At 43.0% G+C, this 23043-nt stretch overlaps 1 protein-coding gene across 5 annotated transcripts in view; it reads right to left on the reverse strand.

The window, feature by feature from the left end:
• Positions 1-23043, reverse strand: part of ZNF704 (zinc finger protein 704) — a 219986-nt gene that overhangs the window by 13574 nt on the left and 183369 nt on the right. For all 5 annotated transcript variants that reach the window (XM_049700190.1, XM_049700192.1, XM_049700193.1 and 2 more), the window contains 4 exons: positions 17993-18093; positions 10108-10375; positions 7826-7930; positions 120-217 (listed from right to left, as the gene is read on the reverse strand). In XM_049700190.1, coding sequence (XP_049556147.1) covers positions 120-217; positions 7826-7930; positions 10108-10375; positions 17993-18093 — 572 coding nt within the window. The remainder of the gene's footprint in view (positions 1-119; positions 218-7825; positions 7931-10107; positions 10376-17992; positions 18094-23043) is intronic.

The raw sequence follows: 23043 nt of genomic DNA on the forward strand, positions 1-23043 counted from the left end.
TTCATCCATTTCAGGGGAATTTTATGAAGATTGTATCTCTGGTTTCTCTTTTCCTCGCTGTTCTGTTTTTCAGTTAATTCCCTGGAGAGGAGGCGTTGTGGGGTTTCAAGCAGTCATACCTTAGGCTGACCGTCCCTCTGGGTGGGGAGGACAAGACGGTGTGAGTGTGCTGTCTCTGCTCTCCTGTGCCCACTGGGTGACTGTGGGTTGGTGACACCTAGTAAGCATGTGGAAAACAAAGTTAACAGGGCAGGCTCTCCTCACCATGCATTTCGTTAGCCTTTGCCACGTGGGCAGGGGTACCCAACCATCAGACACGGAGAGGCTGTGCTTCCTTCACAGAGACCACATGTTAAAATGGATGGGGTGATGCTCATGGTGGAATTTAAAGGCATCCCCCAACAGAAAAGACCCAGCAACAATGAATACTTTACAAATCTTCATGACTTCACAACATCTCTGCATTCCCAGTTGCCCATTTTCACTTGAATATTTTAAACCTTAAAGCATATTCCTATTCCAAGCCTCATCTGTTTCTCTTTTAAAGAAGAAAAGAAGTTAAGAGAGTTCTCTGAGATTATACAGCTAGTCAGTGGCAACACACAATGTGGATCTCCGCCTTCTGTTTATTCAGTTAGATCATTCACAGCCAGTAAATAAATGGCTTCTTGCATAAGACGTCCATATAGCAAACTCTGGGGTCTGAACAGGGATAATGGCAAGAAGCAAAGATCCCGAGCAAATCAAGAATGAATGTCAACCTTGTAGTACTTACTGAGCATCCACTATGTGCCAGGGTCACTGACAACAGCTTTACTTTTACATCTACTCCACCTGATAAGTACTCACTGTTCCTATTTTATAGATGAGGAAACCAAGCACAGGGAGGTTAAATAACTTGCCCCAGGTCATGGAACTTGCAATGGCCAGGGCTGCAGTGAGCTCTCCCTGATGCCAGAGCATGTGTTTAACCCCCTTATGCCCCACCTCTCAGTCATAATGATGGGAGGGTCCCCTTTGTTCTCCATTCCTCTTGCATTTCTCACTTATTCTCTTTGTATCACGTGCTCACCTAGCACTAAATATCTTCCCAGCAAATGGGATTCTCAAAAGCTACACAAAACTAATTTTATAACAAAAGATAAATGATGTTTCAAGTAAATATACAATATTGCCATATACAAAAGAGCAAACATCTAATAAATTGATAAACTTAATCACTTAGAAGCCAACATGACCACAGAAATACCAGTACCAACCAACAGTCATGGGAACATTCCATAGAATTGATTTTCTCTAGTACAGGGACCAGTATTTTCTATTTTCTTTCAATGTAAAGGAATGTACATAAGTGTTATTTTCCTAGTCATTAATTAAAAAAAAATTAAACACGTAAGAAAAAAATAAACCTAACATTTTAAACCATTATTGCCATGAGTCTCATTTATTCTGTACCATTGGTCTTTACTTTTTGCTAAAGTTAGGTGGATTGAGGGCCAGCAGAGGTGAGTGACATACATAATTTTTTAAAAACCAAAGCTTTGGAGTTCAGTGTCTGCATTTGATGTGGGTTCTTCCAGAAGCAGAATCCCCACCTCCCACTCCCATCCCCCATCCCATCGGGACCAGGATGCATATTAGCACAGTAGAGGGAGTGAACGCTTCAGAGTTTACTACCACTGTAGATGATCTAGAATATGCTCATAGGACTTGTTTTTAAGTGCTCAGGACAATGAAAAAAATTTTTGTTTTAAAAATTATTGTAGAACTTGTAGATTCCCAAGAGTACCTCTTTATTCAGTCAGAGAACTGGAAATGTTTAGGTGACACGACAGTGACACTGTTTCCATCAGCCAGGGATAATGTGGAAGGTTCTAAGTTTTGCAGAATTGCCATACGTCAATTTTGTGTGGGGTGATATGAGATTATAAAATGCTCTTCATTCAACAAATATTTATTAAATACTTACTATGCCCCAGGCACTGTTCTAGATTGTGGGGATACAGCACTGAACAAGACAAAGTCTCTGCCCTCATGGAGTGTACATTCTAGTGGGGAGATAGACAATAACTACAAAAACAAGTAAGGGCATTTTAGTGATAAGTGCCTGAAGAAAATAAAATAGGCTACCAGGCCAAGCGTGATGGAAGGAGAGGACATATTTGTTCAGGGTGGTGAGGGAAGGCTTCTTGGGGAGGTTACCTTTGATCTACAGAGCACTCCAGGGAAAGGGGGCGGGCAAGGGCCAAGGCCTCCCAGGTGCAGAGTGCCAGTGGGGCCGGGAGACAATGCGTGGGAGGCAGGAGGAAGGCGGGAGGACGGGAGGTGGTGGGTTCAGGTCATGTCTTGGAGCTGTGATGAGGAATTTGAAGGTGATTCTAAGTGCAAAGGAAGCCAGTGGAGCGTTTTAAGAAAGTGAGACATCTGGTTAACGCTTTACAAAGATCGTTCCGGCTCCTTGGAGAATGGGTTAGCAAGAGCCTGGACAGGAACCCCGAGGACCGCTTAAGAGCCTTTTGCACTGTTTCAGGAGAAAAACATACTGGTGATTTAGATGAGAATGTGGTAGTGGTGGGGATAAGGGGCTGGATTCGTATCCTGTAGAGGCAGAGTCCGGGACTTGCTGATAGATGGGATATAGGACAGAAAATAAGAGGACAAATCTTTCGATGAATCAAGGATGCCTCCTAGGTCCTGGCCTGAGAGGCTGGAGGGATGAGGGTGCCACTTAACTGAAATTAGAAAACTGGTGACCTCATAGGTTTAGGGGAGGAATGAGGGGCAGGTTTGGACCCACTGCAGGAAGAACCCTTCTCTACCTTATTTCTGCTAACGGCTTTCTTAAGTCTGGAGTTGAGGGCACACGTGTTTCGTGTCTAGTCCTGTCTGATGGCAGCCCCTCCCGTTCTACAACAGACCTGGGTTTCTACAGGCTGCAGCATAGTGGAAGCCAGGACCCTGTTCACACACCAGCGTGCGGCTTAGTTCTGTGGGAGGATCAATATCCTCTGGCTATTGATCGGGAGCTTTCCTGGAGATTTTTTTTTTTTTGCGGTAGGCGGGCCTCTCACTGCTGTGGCCTCTCCCGTCGCGGAGCACAGGCTCCGGACGCGCAGGCTCAGCGGCCATGGCTCACGGGCCCAGCCGCTCCGCGGCAGGTGGCATCTTCCCGGAGCGGGGCACGAACCCACATCCCCTGCATCGGCAGGCGGACCCTCAACCACTGCGCCACCAGGGAAGCCCTCACTTCCACTTTATAGATGAGGAAATGGAGAAATTAAGGAAGTTGCTGAGGCCACGCAAAAAGTAAATGGCGGACCCGGGATTTGAATATGGGCTGTCTGACACCAGACGACCTTGGAACTTGGTTCTGAATGGTGTCAAAGCCCCGCTTTTTCTCTCTTCCATCCTGCCTCGTAACTGATGGCAGTATTGTGTGCCCTGGAATAAAGCCCTGGAAAACATGACTCGGCTCTTTCTCCCACTGGCCTCCACATTCCAGAGTTATTTGTTTTACATCTTAACCATTTTTAAGTTCTATTTGGGGACATGTTTTATAAAGCATATAATACACTTAGAGAGAGTGCTGTATGGTATTATTTCTAAATAACTAAAATGCGCTATATGCCTGTAATTTGTCTCCTGATTAGGTGTGACCTCAGAAGAGTTTAAAGAATTCTAAATCCTAGTCTGCAAAAATCGTGGCTAATTTTTCCCATATGTTGAGTATATTTGTGTTATATGAGTCAACCCCAGATAGGGAGAATCCACTTTCTCTGCCCCCGGTTTTACGGTAATGAGACATGTCACAGATAACAACACTAGGAAGTACAACATAATGTCAGCCAGTGCCAGGCACTGTGTTCAACAATACAACGATACAAGGTGGTTGTCGTAGAGCTGAGTCGAGGGCATTGCTTGAAAGAGGTCCTGTGACCGGCTAGAGGTCACGGCTTGTAAATCCCAGTCAGGACTTGCCTCACACCAGAGCAGTAATACAGAGGTTGTGTCCTTCTGTAACTATGTTGGAGAAATTTCTTTTCTTTGTGATTTTCTATCTCCCAAATGGGAAAAAAAAAGAAAAAGAGCCCCTTGTCTTGGTTTTAATCTCTTCTAACATAATATTCTGAACCCTCCATCAAAGTGTTAATAAAAAACAAACCAGCTAAAGAGCTAACAATTAAGCACTACTATTTCAGGTCTGGAGACTGTCTTTCTGGCCTGAAGCCTCTTGGAATGGCCTTTGGATAGCAGGTTGATTAGCTCCTATTTGCTTGCATGGGGCCTATTATGGACTGGATTTTGTGTCCGCTCCACCCCCCTTCACATGTTGAAGCCCTAATTCTCAGTGTGGTTGTATTTGGAGATGGGGTCTCTAAGGAAGTAATTAAAGACAAATGAGGTCCAAAGGGTGGGACCCTGATCCAATAGGATTAGTGCCCTTAGAAGAAGAGACACCAAAGGGCTCTCTCTCTGTCTCCCTACCCCCCCAAAAGAAAAGGCCATGTGAGGACATATCAAAAAGTTGGCCCCTGACAAGGCAACAGGAGAGCCCTCACCAAGAACTGAATCAGCTAGCACACTGATCTGAGACTTCTGGCCTCCAGAATTGTGAGAAAATAAATGTGGGATGCTTAAGCCACCCAGTCTATTATGGCAGACTAACACACAAGGGCCAAGAGCTCTCAGCTTTCTGCCATGAAAAGACAGGGAAAGAAATGGAGATAATTAGGGGTCATTGGGGGAAAACAGGTCAAAGAAAGCAGTAATTAACCATGGTCTTCTCCCTACCCCTATGTCCATAGCCTTGGGCTAGAAAAGACTGAAACGTTCCATTGGTGAATATGCAGATCGACCTTCTGGGCTATACACCTCCGGGAAGAGGTCTTACCCGGGGAACTTATTAAAGCCTCAAATTCAGGAAGTCCAGTGTAGGCAAATGAATAAATAAAATTCTTCAAACCTTGGGATTTCGCAGAAGGAGATTATTTCTACTTTCTAGGAAGCATACAAAAGCATCCCCTCTTCAATACCAGGTCTCAAAGACATGGGAGAAAAGGAAACCTTAAATGGGGTTGACAACCTCAGAGTACTTGCTTTGGAGTACAACAAGAAATGTGTTCTTTAATGAGGATTTAATAAAATGGCAACTGCTCTGTTCTTCAGTTGGGATAAAGTTGAAGCCACCACGGATACTAGTACCTTATCATTTAAAACTTTTAGAGGTTCTGTCTGAAAATCCTATTACACGAATTTAGGAGGTGGGGATTCACATGTTCTCAGAGTCAGCCTGGCTCCCTGTCTTCTAGAGGCGGGACTAGCACCCCTGGAGAATTCAGGGATGGTTGCTGGCACCCAGCCAGTGGACATGTGACAGTCCTATGCCTGGGTGGTGTGGAGTTGTGAGATCCAGCCCCCTGTAGAAGGGGGCGGACAGCAAACAGCCAGTTTTTTTTTTCTTTTAAAAAAAGCATTGATAGAGAGTAGGGCAACATGAAGAACATTTTTAGTAGTAAGCCTCTTTGTCTTCTTTCTAGAATTAAACAAAAGCCTTCGAAAATGGCAGCTCCCTCCATCCCCTTACCTTTATTTTTAGATAGCGATGGCAAGCTTAACTGCTGAAACAGTCTAAAACCAGATAGATTGGGAATTCTCTGGCGAAAGGATAAATTAGAAGCTCACATAGGATTTTAGTGGGATACCTAGTTAACTCAGTTACTCTATGTACTTTCTGTCAAAGCTCTAGTCCAGAACATCCCTGGTAACCAATCGATAGCAAAATGAGGGACTCTGTCCACAGTGTCCACAGAGAGAAGAGTTTTAAAATTTCACTGTTAAAAAAACCAACAAGAGGAGGTATCCTGGCTGGTATCCTACCGTGTAAGACATTTAGGAACTTTGGAGGACATGGAACTAGTGAAATGTCAGAGAGAGAAAAACAAACATCGTATATTAACGCATATATGTGGAATCTAGAAAAATGGTAGAGATGAACCGGTTTACAAGGCAGAAATAGAGACACAGATGTAGAGAACAAATGTATGGACACCAAGGGGGGAAAGCGGGGGTGGTGGTGGGATGAACTGGGAGATTGGGATTGACTTGTATACACTAATATGTATAAAACAGATAAGTAATGAGAACCTGCTCTATAGCACAGGGAACTCCACTTCACTGTACAGTAGAAACTAATACAACATTGTAAAGCAACTATACCCCAGTTTAAAAAAAACACAACCACACGGCGTGATGTCACACTATACTTCAGAAGGAGATGATTTAATTAATAGAACAAAGGGGAAAATACTCCATTTGGGCTGGTCATAGAGGTAGTTTGAAAGAAAGTCTGAACTGGGCTGTTCTGTCTACACACTATACTTGTTTTTACACCAGATGAGTTTTAGGGGGATGCTCTTGAAAATTCTGCTCAAATCAAAGAAGGGAAGGAACGGAATTCAGAATAGCAGGTCTCTGTCATTCTGTGATTGTAGCTGCCTTGCTGGCTTAGAAGGGTTGTCTCAAATGTCATGTCCAGAGCCACTCTGGGTCTTTTTATGTCTATCCAAAAAAAAAAAAAAAGTCGCCAAAAGGGCTGACTGTTTACCTCTGACACCCACCTTAGGGGATCATTGTTCCTGCCAGAAACAAAACTAATACCTACATGTCTAAGCTAGTCTTTTTAAATGTTGACTAACAGGGCATTCATCGTATTCTTGCTTTTTGAGAACAACCAGCACTTCCACTCTTTGTGAAGGAGGCACCTTTCATAATTATTCCAGATCCATGATCCTGTTTAAAAATCCTATTCTAGGAGTAGTTTCTGGAAGCCACAAATTCTCGAATTGCTGCCAGCAGGATGTTTTTTATTGTTGACTATTCCTCTAGGGAATTTAATAAATATTCATTGACAGAGCACAGCGTAATTGACTGAGCCACTTTCATTTTTATCAGCTCCACCGGAGGCCTTGGTATTTGCTGGAAACCTCTGGGAGTTGCCAGTGGTTGCAATAAGCAGCTTTTGTGAGGTCCATAGGGAGAGGGGTGGAGAGGAGAAAATAAGGTTAATGTCTATCATCATAAGCCACTTTCCTGAACCTTATCAGGAGTTATAAACCCCCTTGAGCATCAGCGGTATGGGGGTCTATGGATATTCTGTGATAAGCTATAAAAGACCCAATATCTTTTGAAATGAATAGTTAAGAATCAAGCACATTCATGCTGAGTTTTCAGACAGTAATCATTTACCATATCAAATCAATTCTTATATACTACTTAAACCCGATGGCATATTTCAGCACTCATTTATTTGCAAATTACCCCTCAGCATGGGCTATTCAGGCTTTGGAAGAAAAAAAGTGATTTCAATTTCTACTATTTGAACTTGCAAAATGACATACCCACAAACAATAATTTCAAAGTCAAATCTTATAAAGTTACTCATAATGATAAATGCCATTTACGTATAGGATCTCTTTCTTTTATGTTCAGGGTCTGAGTTCAGCTATTAATTTTATAAAGCCTTTTGGAAACATACAAATACGCCACCCACACAAAATATCTTGATATATTTCCAACAAGTTGTTTATCAACAGATGAAACTGTCTTTTAGTTTCTAAAATTCCAGTCAAAACACCTTTTTACAAAGAAGTTAGGCCTGTCTGGACCACGAGACACCTCGCTGAGTTTACAAATATCATTTAAAAAAAAAAAAAAGCATTCTTCTGGCATTCCAATTTTCATCTTTTTCTTGCATGTTTCTACAATTTGTTCTCTAAATATACGTTTGGCTTTGACCAGATTTCTGGCTTTTTGCTTTTCTACTTACTGGAATGCCTGTGAAGGTAACTGGAGGAGACTGCCAAGAAATGCTGAAGCTGCTGCCATTGGGGGTGAACTTGGCCGATCCTGGAATGTTCACAGGGGGCGTGGCCTGTCAAATAGAAAACAGAGGAAGTTGTTATGAAAGAACATTTCACCTCAGAGTCTTAAGCTGTCATTTCCAAAGTAGGGCCTCAGAACTAATCTCAGCTATATTAATGACTAAATTATAATAGGAGGAAATTAAACACAGTCAAAGAGAGTAGCTAGAGATAAACTTTTTATCTATCTAAGCAACTGAAGGTATAAAAGGAGAAAGTTTTTGACTACTGATTTCTGAAAAGAAATTTGCTTATACATACATATACCTGTTTTAGGACATCTGTGGTATACAATTCCTCACTATCAAGTTGGGGAGTCACTTTTTTATGCAGTGATGGTAGGTTGTAAATTACAACACTTTGGGAGGGTAATTTGGCAATACATATAAAAATTCTTAGCGTTCTGTATGTTAGCTATTCCACTTCTAGAATTTATCCTCAGGAAATGGATATAAGGATGTTCATTGCAGAACTATGTATTATATTTAACAAAACTGGAAACACATGTCCAATAATAGGGAAAAGGGTAGATATATCATGATATAGCCACGGAGCCATTAAAAATGATGTTGTTGAAGAATACTCATTGGCGTGGGAAAATGTTCATGGGATATTAAGTGGAAAAAACAAAGCACAGTGAAAACAGTACTACAATAGATTCCATTTTTTTTAAAAAAATGAGTATACATACACACATAGAATACTTTTGAAGGACATACCAAAAATATGAACCAAGGGGCTTTCTTGTTGTTGGGACTAAGGATGGATTTTCTTTCTTTGCGTATGTTTCTAATATTTTTATGCTGAGCATTTATAATATCTGTAAACAGAAAAATCCCAATATTGTGAATATATGGTTTGGGAAGGAACTTCTAGACCCCTTAGTGTGTGTTCCAACTCTCATTATATAGATAAGCAAAATAATTTAATTAAGTTGGTTCAAGCCCACGATTTCGGACCTAAATGCAACACTGACAAACAAGAACAAAGGAATGAATAATTCTTTTGACCGCCGTTAAGAAGAGTCAGGAATGAAAGTTATTGCATCAACTAATTTAATAAGTAGCTCTATTCCATTGCTCTTGAGTTGAAGTCTACTAAATAAATGGCTGAATTCTTCCTCTACAGCTTTAGTTTTTCTACTTTTATACATACAGCTGCTAGTGACAGTGGTTTTGTAACTGGCACCACTGGAAAATATTTTGGCAATACATAGCTGTTCATGTTATATCCTAAGATTCAATAATTACTCTTCTGGAAATCTAAAGAAAAAATAAAGCTACTGGCACAGAGGTATCCTCTGTAGATTTACTAATGATAATTAAAAAGCTGGATAGACTAAAAAGTAGATCCCTAACAAAAGAATGATTGAAACCATTTAATGTTTTTATTTAATTGAATTCGGTTATATATTCAGTTCTATGGAAAGTGTTTATAAAACAAGGGTGGGAGAACACAATTACAAATATGTACAGGAGATTTTTCTTCTAAAAAGTTACATAAGGTGGTTGATAATTATGGGAAAAGTTTTTTAAAAATCTGAGTGTATTGAAATCTTACTAAATCAACACTTAAAAGAGTTCATAATTGCTGGGGGAAAAGGAGCTTTAGCCGTGTCCTGTATTTGCAGGATTTGTCTCTAAGGTCTTATGAGACTTTGGAGTGAAGGAGAATCCCCTAGAAGGTCTGTTAAACACAGACTGCTCAGCCCCACCCCTCCTTCTGGTCCCACAGGTCTGGGGCAAACCCAAGAAATATACATTTCTAACAAGTTTCCAGGTGATGCTGACACTGTTGATTTGGGGAACACTGACAACCAGAGCTCCAGTCTGAGAGAGTGAGTTACCAATTCAGAAGGGAGTGCACTAAGTCCCAGACTGGGGTGCAGGACGAAAGTGGCATTGTGTCAGCACTTTTCAATGCTCATCTTTTCACTTATTTTATTTTTTTATTTAACAGGCACTTATATCATGTGCCAGGCTCCCTTCTGAGAGTTTTACAGTATTAAGGATTTTAATTCTCATAACAGCGTCTCAGGGATCAGATCTTCAATCAGTACTGCAAAGTCCAAGGACCTACAGGGTTTCATCTGTGCGAGATTCTGGCTTTAAAAGGAGAAAAAGAGTCAGAATGCTACTGCTTTTGGTCAGGAGTCAAGTGATTACTCTCACGGTCCCTTGCCAGTCACCTGGTAAGCGTGGTCGGTGTGCACGAGGTAGAGGGTGGTGGGAGCAGAGCGGCTCAAGGGTGTCATCAATTTTGTCTCAGTTTTGGCACAAGGAGTTTCTGTTCTGCTGGAATCTGGGATGGGGAAAGTAGGAGGCGAAGCCAGGGACTGGGAGGGCGAAACCGGGGCCAGGCTGCTCAGTCCGTCTGCCACCGAGTCTGTGTTGAGCTTGATCTCAGTGTAGTAAAAGTCTTCTTCTCCATCACTGTAGTCAGACTCCCCAACACGCCTAATGCAAAAGAGAGCAAAACAATCCTACTCACCCAAGCCATTTTCTTGCCTTGAAATCTGGCACATCACATGCTGGTCCTTCTGTCTGGAATGCTTTTCCTCTGTTCTGTCTGCCTGGCAAACTCTTACCTATCCTGCAACACTCAACTGTCCACTTCCAGGGAAGCCTTCCTTAACTTCCTAAAGCAATTTATTCAATTAACCAACCAATCAATCAATTATTCAACAACAATTCACTGAGAGTCTACTATGTCCTGGCTCTTTTTTTAGAGTCCCACTATTACAGTGAACAAAACATAAATAGACTCTGCCCTGATGGAACATACAGTCTAGGGGGAGAGGCAGACAAGAAACCCATAATGGAACACATCAAAAAGAACAAAATACGTAGGAATAAACCTACCTAAAGAGGTAAAAGACCTGTACTCAAAAAACTGTATGACACTGATGACAGAAATTGAAGACAACACAAACAGATGGAAAAATATACCGTGTTCTTGGATTGGAAGAATTAATATTGTTAAAATGACCACACTCTCCAAGGCCATCTACAGATTCAATGTAATCCCTGTCAAAATACCAATGGTATTTTTCACCGAACTAGAACAGATAATTTTAAAATTTGTATGAAAACACAGAAGATTCCAAATAGCTAAAACAATCTTCAGAAAGAACAGAGCTGGAAGAATCATGCTCCCTGACTTCAGTATAAAGCTATAGTAATCAAAATAGTATGGCACTGGCACAAAAGCAGACACATAGATCAATGGCAAAGAATAGAGAGCCCAGAAATAGACTCACACACTTGTGGTCAATTAACCTGCGACAAAGGAGGCAAGAATATACAATGGAGAAAGGGCAGTCTCTTCCATAAGTGGTGCTGGGAAAACTGGACAGCAACATGTAAAAGAATGAAATAAGAACACTCCCTAATACCATACACAAAAATAAACTAAAAATGGATTAAAGACCTAAATGTAAGACATGACACCATAAAACTGCTAGAGGAAAACATAGGCAGAACATTCTTTGACATAAATTGTAGCAATAAGTTTTGGATCTGTCTCCAAGCAAAGGAAATATAAGTAAAAAATAAAGAAATGGGACCTAATTAAACTTGAAAACTTTTGCATAGCAAAGGAATCCACTGACAAAACAAAAAGACAACCTATTGAATCGGAGAAAATATTTGCAAGTGCTATGACCGATAAGGGGTTACTATCCAAAATATATAAATAGCTCATTAACTCAACATTAAAAAAAAAAACAACCCTATTAAAAAGTGGGCAGAAGATCTGAATAGACGTTTTTCCAAAGAGGACATGAAGATGGCCAACAGGCACATGAAAAGATGCTCAACATCACTAATCATCAGGGAAATGCAAATCAAAACCACAATGAGGTATCACCTTAAACCTGTCAGAATGACTATCATCAAAAAGAACAAAAATAACAAATGTTGGCGAGAATATGGAGAAAAGGGAACACTTGTACACTGTTGGTGGGAATGTAAATTGGTGTAGTCACTGTGGAAAACAGTATGGAGGTTTCTCAAAAAACTAAAAATAGAACTACCATATGACCCAGCAATTCCACTCCTGGGTATATATCTAAAAAAAACAAAACAAAACAGTAATTCAAAAAGATACATGCACCCCAATGTTCATAGCAGTACTATGTACAATTGCCAAGATATGGAAGAAACCTAAGTGTCCATCAACAGATGAAGGATATAGAAGATGTGAGATACACACACACACATACACACACACACACACACACACACACACACACACACAATGGAATACTACTCAGGCATTAAGAAAGAATGAAGTTTTTGCCATTTGTAACAACATGAATGGACTTGGAGGGTATTACGCTAAGTGAAATAAGTCAGATTGAGAAAGACAAATACTGTGTGACGTCACTTATATATGGAATCTAAAACACACAACAAACTAGTGAATATAACAGAAAAGAAGCAGACTCACAGATATAGAGAACAAACCAGTAGTTATCAGTGGGGAGAGGGGAGGGAGGAGGGGCAGTATACGGGTAGAGGATTAAGAGGTACAAACTATTATGTATAAAATAAGCTACAAGGATATATTACTGTACAATACAGGGAATATAGCCAATATTTTGTAACAACTATAAATGGAGTATAACCTTAAAATATTGTGAATTACCAGAATGTACATCTGTAACTTATAAAATATTGTACATCGACTATAACTCATAAAAAAAGTAAACCCATAAGGAAATAGACATTTAATACATCAGGTAGTGATACATCCCAGAAAGAAAAATTAAGCAGCATTAAGAGTGTCCTTAATCAGCTTAAATGACGGGGGCATCATTTTAAATAGTGTGTTCAGAGGAAGACTCTCCGAGGAGGTAATATTTGAGCAGACGTCTATATGAGGTGAGGGAGAAACCCATGTGGGAACCACGTGGGAAGAATGCAGAGTCCTGGGGTGGGCCGTCCTGGCACTTTCCAAGAAGGGCAGAGAGGCAGGCGGCTGGTGCTCGGGGCACCAGGCAGAGAGTAAGGAGAGAAGCGTGGCAAGGAAGGCAGAGGCAAGATCGCACAGGGCTGTGTAGCCCTGGGGAAAGACGGGATTTTGTCCTGAATGTGATGGAAGCTTCCGGGGATTTTGAGGACTCTGAGTTACTTTTTATTTATTTTTTATTTTTTAAAATTGACGTATAGTTAATTCACAATGTTGTGTTAGTTTCAGGTGTACAGCAAAGTAATTATATATATATTTTATTATATATATATATATATAAAGCATATATATATTCTTTTTCAGACTCTTTTCCATTATACGTTATTACAAGATATTGAGCATAGTTCCCTGTGCTATACAGTAAGTCCTTGTTGTTTATCTGTTTTATATACAGTACTGTGTATTTGTTAATCCTAAGCTCCTAATTTATCTCTCCGCAGTTCACCCCCTCTCATGCTATGCCCTGTGGTAGCCATAAGTTTGTTTTCTAATGCCATCTAATGCCATTTGTAGCAACATGGATGGACCTACAGCTTTTCATATTAAGTGAAGTAAGATAGACAAAGACAAATATCATATGCTACCACTTATATATGGAATCTAAAAAAATGATACCAATGAACTTATTTACAAAACAGAAATAGACTCATAAGTTACTTTTTTTTTTTTTTTTTTTTTTGCGGTATGCGGGCCTCTCACTGTTGTGGCCTCTCCCGTTGCGGAGCACAGGCTCCGGACGCGCAGGCTCAGCGGCCATGGCTCACGGGCCCAGCCGCTCCGCGGCATGTGGGATCTTCCTGGACCGGGGCACGAACCCGTGTCCCCTGCATCGGCAGGCGGACTCTCAACCACTGCGCCACCAGGGAAGCCCTCATAAGTTACTTTTTAAAAGGATCACTCTGGCAATTGTCTGGAGAGAGAATAGAGGAGAGGAGGGCAAGAGGGGTGGGAGGCCAGCGAGCAGACTGTGGAGCAGTTGACAGTGGCCGGGCGAGAGGTGGGAGGTGGAAGTGACCTGAGCTCTCAAATCGGGGAAGTATTTTGCACGTTAGGTGTTAGGATTTAATTCCGAACTGTTAGATCCTCTGAGCTCCCTGTGAGGTTCGTTCAGTTTATTTAATTCACTTTATGTAATGACTTGGTACATTTCTGCAATTTTTTTTTAAACCCCTGTCGCCTCCCTAAGACTGATTCTCTAGGGCTATGTCTTGTTCATCTTTGTGTCACACTACACATATATCAGCGCATCTGGCCTACAGTAGGTGCCTATTAAATGTTGAATGAATGAACGAAGGAAGCTGATGTTATAGCACAGTGATTCCCAGCATGAATTCTGGAGTCGGATCTCCTGGGTTCAAATCCTGACAGCTTCTAGCTGTGTGTGTGATTTTGGCAGCCTGCACCCTTATATAAAATGACATACCGGTCCGGGAGGATCCCACATGCCGCAGAGCGGCTGGACCCGTGAGCCATGGCCGCTGAGCCTGCGCGTCCGGAGCCTGTGCTCCGCAACGGGAGAGGCCGCAATAGTGAGAGGCCCGCGTACAGCAAACAAACAAACAAACAAACAACAACAAAAAAAATGACATAGCACAGCTGGCCCACCATATCTGTGGGTTCCACAGCTGCAGGTATGGAGGCCTACTGCATACGTGCTTAGAAGTGTACCGCACACATAATAAGCACTGAGTGCGTATTAAATAAAAATAAGGCTGATGTTAAAAGGCCTCAATGTTGTGACTTCCCTGGTGGTGCAGTGGTTAAGAATCCGCCTGCCAACGCAGGGGACGCAGGTTCAGTCCCTGGTCCAGGAAGATCCCACATGCCGTGGAGCAACTAAGCCCGTGCGCCACAACTACTGAGCCTGCGTGCCACAGCTACTGGAGCCCGCGTGCCTAGAGCCCGTGCTCTGTAACAAGAGAAGCCACCGCAATGAGAAGCCTGCGCACCGCAATGAAGAGTAGCCCCCGCTCGCTGCAACTAGAGAAAGACCACAGGCAGCAACGAAGACCCAAGGCAGCCAAACATTAATAAATAAATTTATATGTATAAAAAAAAGCCTCAATGTTTACTATCACCAGGAAAAATATCTTCTAGTACTTCCGCAGTTTTTCTCCCTGAGACATGGAAAATTGTACTTTTCCACAGAAAGCTTTGCATAAAATAACTGTCGAGTAAATAATAACATTCATTGGATTTATGAATTTCTAGGGAAATGGTGCACATCTGGCCACTTGGTTTTATGGGATAGCCTCTGCACATCTCCCTTCCCTGCGGCATCCCCAAATTTCATGACCACATCCAGCAGGCGCAGGACACTGACTCGGAATAAACTTTTTTCCCACTTACAATCCCTGTATAGAACTTAAAACACAAATCTCCCCTTCTCCTCGGCCTTTCGGTTTAGCCACATCGGGGGCTTCTCCCAGCCTCGTTCCGTTTCCCCTGAGGTCTCAGGAGGAGGCGTCTAGGGAGGTGTCTGCACTGTACCAGGTCAGGCTGGGCTTGGCTTTCCTACAAGCAGAGCACGGAAGACCCCAGAGAGTGGGCTGAAGAATGTGCGCCTGTTCTATTCCTGTCCCCACTTCCTCTCCAGTAAAGGGCAGGCCGAGTTGCTACTGGCTGCCTGAGTGCCACTAATAGACACACAGGCCTGGGGGAAACTGTGTGTCCTACACGGGGATAAATCAGGCTCAGCCCCTGGTGTATAAGAATGGAGTGAGACTTAAGAGAAAAACAGTGTACTTTTTATACTGACATGGTGTGCACTGCAGCTACATCAGATGCAAGACACATATTTGGGGGTTCTGGAATGCCCCCTTCTTCCCCTAGGTCCCACAGCCAACACTCATTAAAAATGCCCCATCCTCCTACAGTCACATCATGGAGGACATGGGTTAAGGCAAAGGCGGTCCCCTTCCGAACCCTACCCAGGTCCATGAGAGCTTCATACACAGACAGAGCAGCCTTGGAGTCCTGCTAACGCAGGCCCATTCCTGGGCGATGGCTGGCAGGGATGTGAATCCTAATTCACCAAGGCGATGTGAAGCACACAGGGTAAAAAGGGAATCCCAGGGCAGTGAATACAGCAGCTGCACGCTGAATTTCACCCACCACGAGAGCACCCCAGAAGCTCAAAGGAAAATCCTGTGATGCCGTTTACAGTCTATAAATACATATATGTGGCATGTGTTTCTGTGTAGTGCTGAATAGGATTCGAATCGTTGGGCAGAGAGACCTTAAAACAAACACCCCAAGTCCTGATTATAGCTTCCAGATTATAGCTAAACCTTTAAAGAACTCTGAGCTATTTACTCTGTGAGCTGTGCTGACAGTGAGGTTTGAGGGGAGAAGCTGCAGGATCTCCTTCTCCGAAGCCTTTAGGAATAGGAGGGCATTCTGCCCCGCAGTGTTTCAGTGTGGTGTTTCCTGGAGGATGAAGTGGACCCTCAGGCTAGCGGAGCAGACTCCCTGCTTTGCTGGGCCACACCCACGGCGCTTGGTGACGTTCCACGTGCTGTGCCCTGGAAGGGTCTGGCTGTGTCTCCAGCATCCCAAGCCTACAGGTTAGGGAGATAGATCTCTGCTTCTCTCCAGTCACTGAAGGGGCCGAGCCACACCAATCAGCAAAATCACCTTAGAACCAGTTCTTGTTTTCTTTTTCTACCACTTTTTTTTTTTTTTTTTTTTTGCGGTACGCGGGCCTCTCACTGTTGTGGCGTCTCCCGCTGCGGAACACAGGCTCCGGGCGCGCAGGCTCAGCGGCCATGGCTCATGGGCCCAGCCGCTCCGCGGCATGTGGGATCTTCGCAGACCGGGGCACGAACCCGCGTCCCCTGCATCGGCAGGCGGACGCTCAACCACTGCGCCACCAGGGAAGCCCTCTACCACTTTTTTTAATGGATGATGCATTCCCTAAATTTATCCCTTGCTGGGCAAAGCGACTGTAGTGTTGATTTCTCAACACTCATCTTTTTGAAAGGGCTCCTCTGTGTCCAAGCATTTTGGGGGCTGGTCATGTATCTGGATTTGCCTTATGCACACTGGTTATGACTTACAGCTTCTCAAGGTCTCTTCTCAGTCCCAGATTCCTGGACAAGAAAAACCCAGAGACTAGAGCACAAGGCAACTGAACTACCATTGCCCCTCTGGAGTGGCCCCCTAATCCCTGTTGCTAGAAACTTAGTTTCATCTTTCCTTAGAATGGTTTCTATATAACACAAGGAAATGTCAGTTGTACAAATAAAGGACTTATCTGGGCAACAGAAAATGATAGAGGAGGTCATCAGGCATCATAAGAATAGCAACAGCAGCACTGATTGTCACTGTGGTTCTCAAACCCTTTTCAGGTTATATCTGCCTTTGAGGCTCAAAGTCACGAATACACTCCACTGGGAAAAAAGTGCACATCTAACTTTACAGACAATTTCAGGGGGTTCAAGGACCCCTTACCCTACCCTACCCTACCCTACCCTACCCTACCCTACCCTAGTGGTCCATCTTTTACAAATTATTCTAACATACATTTTAGTTTTGACCCTCACACATGCCGCTGCAGGGCTGATATAATTAGCCTCATTTTCAGAAGGACCTGAGCCTCCAAGCAGTGATGTGTTTAATATCACTCAGTGCAGCGGTCCCCAACCTTTTTGGCACCAGGGACCAAAGTTTCTGGAAGACAATTTTTCCACAGAGCGGGTGGTGGAGGAGGATGGTCCAGGCAGTAATGCGAGCGATGGGGAGCGGCTGTAAATGCAGGTGAAGCTTTGCTCACTTGCCCGCCGCTCACCTCCTGCTGTGCGGCCTGGTTCCTAACAGGCCACGGACGGGTACCGATCCTCAGTCCTGGGATTGGGGACCCCTGACTTAGTGAGTATATTAGGGAGGCTTTACAAATGTGAGTCACCTTCTTTCCACTTGCCATACTGGCCTATGTTATCTGCAGTGGGCATCTCCATGGTGATTAGGAAGACCCAGCTGGCTTAGTCCCTAGTCCTGTGTTCAGAATTTTTAAGGCACAGTGTGGTGTGTAATTCTGAGTGCAAGTGACCTGGATCGAACTGACGGAGACACGCCAAGCTCTGAAGGGAGGGCTGCCTTACCCAAGATGAATGGTCCGGATGTGCTTCTGCATACCCACTGCAGTGCTCAGAACCTTCCCACAGTTTTTCCAGAGGCATTTGAACATCACCTTCATGGAGTTCTATACATGGGAGAGAAAGTTACATTAAAATGAAAACTAACCCAACAATTTTAATTTTTTCCTTCATTAGAAAAGTAGCGGCATCCCATTCTCTTGACTAAAACTCAGCACACCATTCTAGGAAACCCCCTGGCTGGGGAGGATCTTGGTGACCTCAGAGATTTTCTTGCATCCTTCATGAATACTGAGCCCTGCTGGAACGTTTAGTTCACTTTCATTGAGGTGGTCACAGTGTCATTTAGGCATCAATGACAGTGTCTAACGTTCACTGAGCACTTACCACGTGCCAGGTGCTAGTCTAAGAATTTATCTCACTTAATCCTAAAAGATGGATGCTATTATTATCACCATTTTACAGATTCATGGAAAGCTTTCAGGAAAACTTGCCCTGGCTATGAGCCAGCTTCCAGCAAAGCTGGGATATGAAGTTTGGGAGTCTGGTTCCAGGAACCACTCTCTCCACCAGGATACGGTTCCATCTTCTCTTACAAGGATCTCAGAAGTTTTCCAAAACAGTCCAGCACAGGGATTGAGAGCACCGATTCTGGACTGCCTTTCTCAAGTCCTGGTTTCCTTATTTATCAAGTAGGAACAATAGTACCCGTCTCATAAGGTTATTATGAGGATTAAATGAGGTCATGAAAGTGAATCATTTAGCGCAATACTGACGGGAGTAATTATTCAACCAATGGCAGCTATTATGGTCTTATTATGATTATACTTCCCGGAGTGAATTTGACAGGGAGTGAGTTTTCTCCAGGGAGGGTGCTTGTCGTTGGACTGCTGTCTCTTTGCTACTTGTTTCCATGGGCACGGTGACAATCACTTCCATGTACTCACCAAGCCCCATCCCGTTTTTGCCTGGGAACAGACTAGACTTCACTTCCCAGCCTCCCTTGCAGTTAGGTGGGGTCAGGGCCAGGGGAACATGGGCAGAAGTGACACACATTCCTTCTAAGCCTCGTCCCTAAACTACTTCTCAATGTCACCCAAGCCCCCTCTGCTGACTAGAGGTAGGGGATACCCAAGGACTTAGGGGACAGTAGAACCACTAGATCAGAGATTTTTAAATTTTCAATATTTTTAAAATTGAAGTATAGTTGATTTACAATGTTGTGTTTATTTCTGCTGTATAACAAAGTGATTCAGTTTTATACACACACACACACACACACATTCTTTTTCTAAATATTCTTTTCCATTATGGTTTATCATAGGATATTGAATATAGTTCCCTGTGCTATATAGTCAGACCTTGTTGTTTAGATCAGGGATTTTTAATCTTTTGTTTGCCATGAACCCTTCTGGCAGTCTGTTAAATTCCATGGCCCCCTTCTTGAATAATGTTTTTTAATGTTTAAAATAAAATACATAGGATTACGAAAAACTGCAAGAGTACTGAAACAGCTATCAAAATATTTAAAAATTTTGTGAAATGGTAATATATGTACTCTTTAACCCATTAAATAACAAGATCTTTAAGTGAGTCTAGTAACTACCATAATTTCAAAGTAGTGTTAAGCATAAATGATATTTCATGATATCTGCTAAAATTGAAAGGTGATATGAAAATATCCATGATTTCTATTGATACTAAAGTCACAGGTGGCATTAACTTTATTGTGGTTTGATGTCTTCGATCATAATTGCAGGAAATGCTATATTATAGTTAAAAGATTCATGACAATAAAGATATACTTCTTCTCCCATCCAAGTTCACAGACTCCCTGAATTCTGTCCACCCCCTTTCCGGGACCTGTGGACTCCAGGTTAAGAACCTCTGTACCAGGAGGAAGGAGCCTGGGTCCCTGGAGGATTGTGTGGGGCAGAGACACCCCTTCACCACCCCCGCTGACCTGACTGGATTGTGACATGAGAAATCCTTTACGGCGTTAAGCCACTGACGTTTGGGAATGGGTTATTTCAACCGTAAGCCTACCCTGACCAATCAACATAGTAGTCATGACACCTTCCTTGAACTGACGACGGAACTGATGTAGCTTTGTTTACAAGTCTAGTAGGATTTCTGCCCTCAAGCCCTGTTCTAGAAAGCAATCATTTACACATTTCGAGGATGATTCATCAGCTATTATGATGGGATTAATATCCTGATCCAGCCAGCCACCCACCCGCACCCAAGTCTCTTTCTCTAGGTTTCTCAGTTGAAACAAGGTACCTGGCAACTTCCCGGAGCGAGGATACCCTGTGTGTTGGGAATGGTCACTTACAGCGTGGCAAGTGCAGGACAGAGCGTGGTGGCACATGGCCACAGTCTGCTGGGAAAGATTAGTGACAGCAGAAGGAGCCCACGCCTCCTGTGGGCTTCATGAGCCCAGTGGCCTAGGGGTCCCAGGGGCTCTGGCCAGGTGGCCGGCGTTCCTGACACAGCAACCTAGCCATTCCCACTGTAGCTCCCGGGCATCTCAGACAGCCTGCCTGTGCTCCCCGCTGCAATGGGCAGTACTGAGCCCTAGGAGCTGCAGCAGCGAAGAGAGGGAGCAGAAGGTGAGAGAGGGATGTGAGGGGAGCTGAGAAGCAGAGACAGAATTAGGAGACTTTAAAGTACATGATCCTGATGCGTCGGTGTTTATTCTAAGGAGACAGTTCACAGATTTCAGGCTCCCTGATCTCCTTGAGCCACTGATCCAAACGCCTGAGATGTAAGATAAACCAAAGGGGGAGAGTTTAAATCTTGCCCTGCCCCCCACCCCAACCCCAAGGTTCACAAAAAAGAATTCTGCTTGGTGTTTTTTATTCAAAGCATATGACAACTTAACAGTATGAATGAACAAATCCTCACCCTAGGAATGCTTTCTGCCCGTTTTTCAAACAATGAAGCTATACTATTAAAAATTATCTTCCACTTAAGGGAATTAATGACTCGAACCAAAATTACAGGTATCTGAGAGTCTAAATATCCATCTGGAAGTGAATTCATGATAAATGAAAACACTTTCTGATTCATTCCAAGCCTTTTTGCTGATGGTAGTCCTTTATTCATTAAACCAGGTAGCTATTTAGCAAGGAATATTCCAGTGGCTGGTGACAGAAAGAAATCTAAGAAGCTGTGCTCCAGGAACTTAGATCCTAGTGGGAGAGACAGAGAAATGATAGTAAATGACGATGGTTTCAGGTATGGTAAGGTCACTGGAAATGGGGGTGGGCTGCGTTAGGTCAGACAAAGCCTCTAGACAAAGCCTCTAGGTCAGACAAAGCCCCCACTGGAAATGGGGGTGGCCTGCGTTAGGTCAGACAAAGCCTCTATTTAGCAAGGAATATTCCAGTGGCTGGTGACAGAAAGAAATCCAAGAAGCTGTGCTCCAGGAACTTAGATCCTAGTGGGAGAGACAGAGAAATGATAGTAAATGACGATGGTTTCAGGTATGGTAAGGTCACTGGAAATGGGGGTGGGCTGCGTTAGGTCAGACAAAGCCTCTAGAAAGTGACTTCTGAGCTGGGACCTGAAGGTTGGAGAAGAAGCAAGTCATGCTATGAACTAGAGTTTTCCAGGCAGAGGGAAGAGTTAATGCAAAGGTGTGAAGATGGGGCAGAGCTTGACATATTGTAGGGCTAGAAAGGACAGTGAATTTAGAGGGAAAGGAGAGAGGCTGTGACCTGTTTGAAATAATGTGGAGAGGCAAGGAGGGCCAGATCATGCAGGGTCTTGCAGGAGAAGGTAAGGAATTTGGATTTTATTCTAAAATAAAGAAGCTACTGAAGGCGTTTAAGGAGGGGAACGACATTATATGATTTAGGCTTTAAGAAAACATCACTCTCTTCTGGGGAGAGAACAATAAGGTCACCAGTGTGATGCTCCCACAGGTCAGAGAAGAGGGCGGCTGGAAGGAGGTTTAGGCAGTGAGAATGGAGAAAAGTAGACACAGTCAAGATCCATTCTGGTGCTCTGTAATGGCCTATACGGGAAAAGAATCTAAAAAAGAGTGGATATATGTATATGTATAACTGATTCACCTTGCCGTACACCTGAAACTAACACAACATTGTAAATCAACTCTACTCCAATAAAAATAAAAAAAAAAAAGATCAATTTTTGAGGCAGATCACACAGTACTTGCTGTTGGGCTGAGCATGAGGAATGTTAAAAGGGGTGGTGTTAAGGATGACTTCTACAGCTTTGTGAGTCGTGGTTCTGTTTGGGATATGCTAATTTTGAGATACCTGTTATTGATCAAGAGGAGCTGGCAAGTAGGACCGTGGATCTATGAGCCTGGAACTGAGGGGAAGTCAGGGCGAGAGATGTACATTTGGAGTCAGGAGCTGAAGGATTTCTTAAAACAGACCTGGATGAGATCATCTAGGGAAAAAAAATGCAGCTAGAGATGATGAGAAGGCCCAGGATCCAATATTTCATGTAGGAGATGAAAGGGCAGCCAGAGAGAGAGAGAGGGTGGGGAAAGTGGTAGGAATCCAGACAGTGTAGTATTACCAGCACAAATAGAAGAAAGTGGTTTAAGAAGGGATATGTGACTTATCCAGTATCACTTGATGATTCCTACCAATTAGTCAGTTAGATAAAGTCTTTGGAAATTAATATAATAGTATTACACAACATATAGAACCAAATTCATTCTACACCTTAGGAATTTTGTAAAGGGTCACACTGCTGATCATTTTAGGAACTGACAATCACAGTGGTATTTTTGTGCCATAACAAGTATTATGTGTAACATTCTGTTCCTAGTCTTTGCAATAATACGTCAAGCATTTGCTTCTTGAATTGATTACTAAAGCTCGGTACTGATTATAGAAAAATAAATGTCATTGGTATAACTCCTTTCCTTAGTTAGGAGGAAATAGCTGGTATAGAGGTATTGAATTCCCAAAATACGATGAAGCTGGGCCAATATCCTCTCTAAATCCCTTGGAATTTGGAGACCTACCAATTGCAAGTGTTTGTGTGTCATCTCCTCAATTACGCCCATACTTTTT

Source organism: Orcinus orca, chromosome 17, assembly GCF_937001465.1.
Source record: "Orcinus orca chromosome 17, mOrcOrc1.1, whole genome shotgun sequence".
Taxonomy (NCBI): Eukaryota; Metazoa; Chordata; class Mammalia; order Artiodactyla; family Delphinidae; genus Orcinus; species Orcinus orca.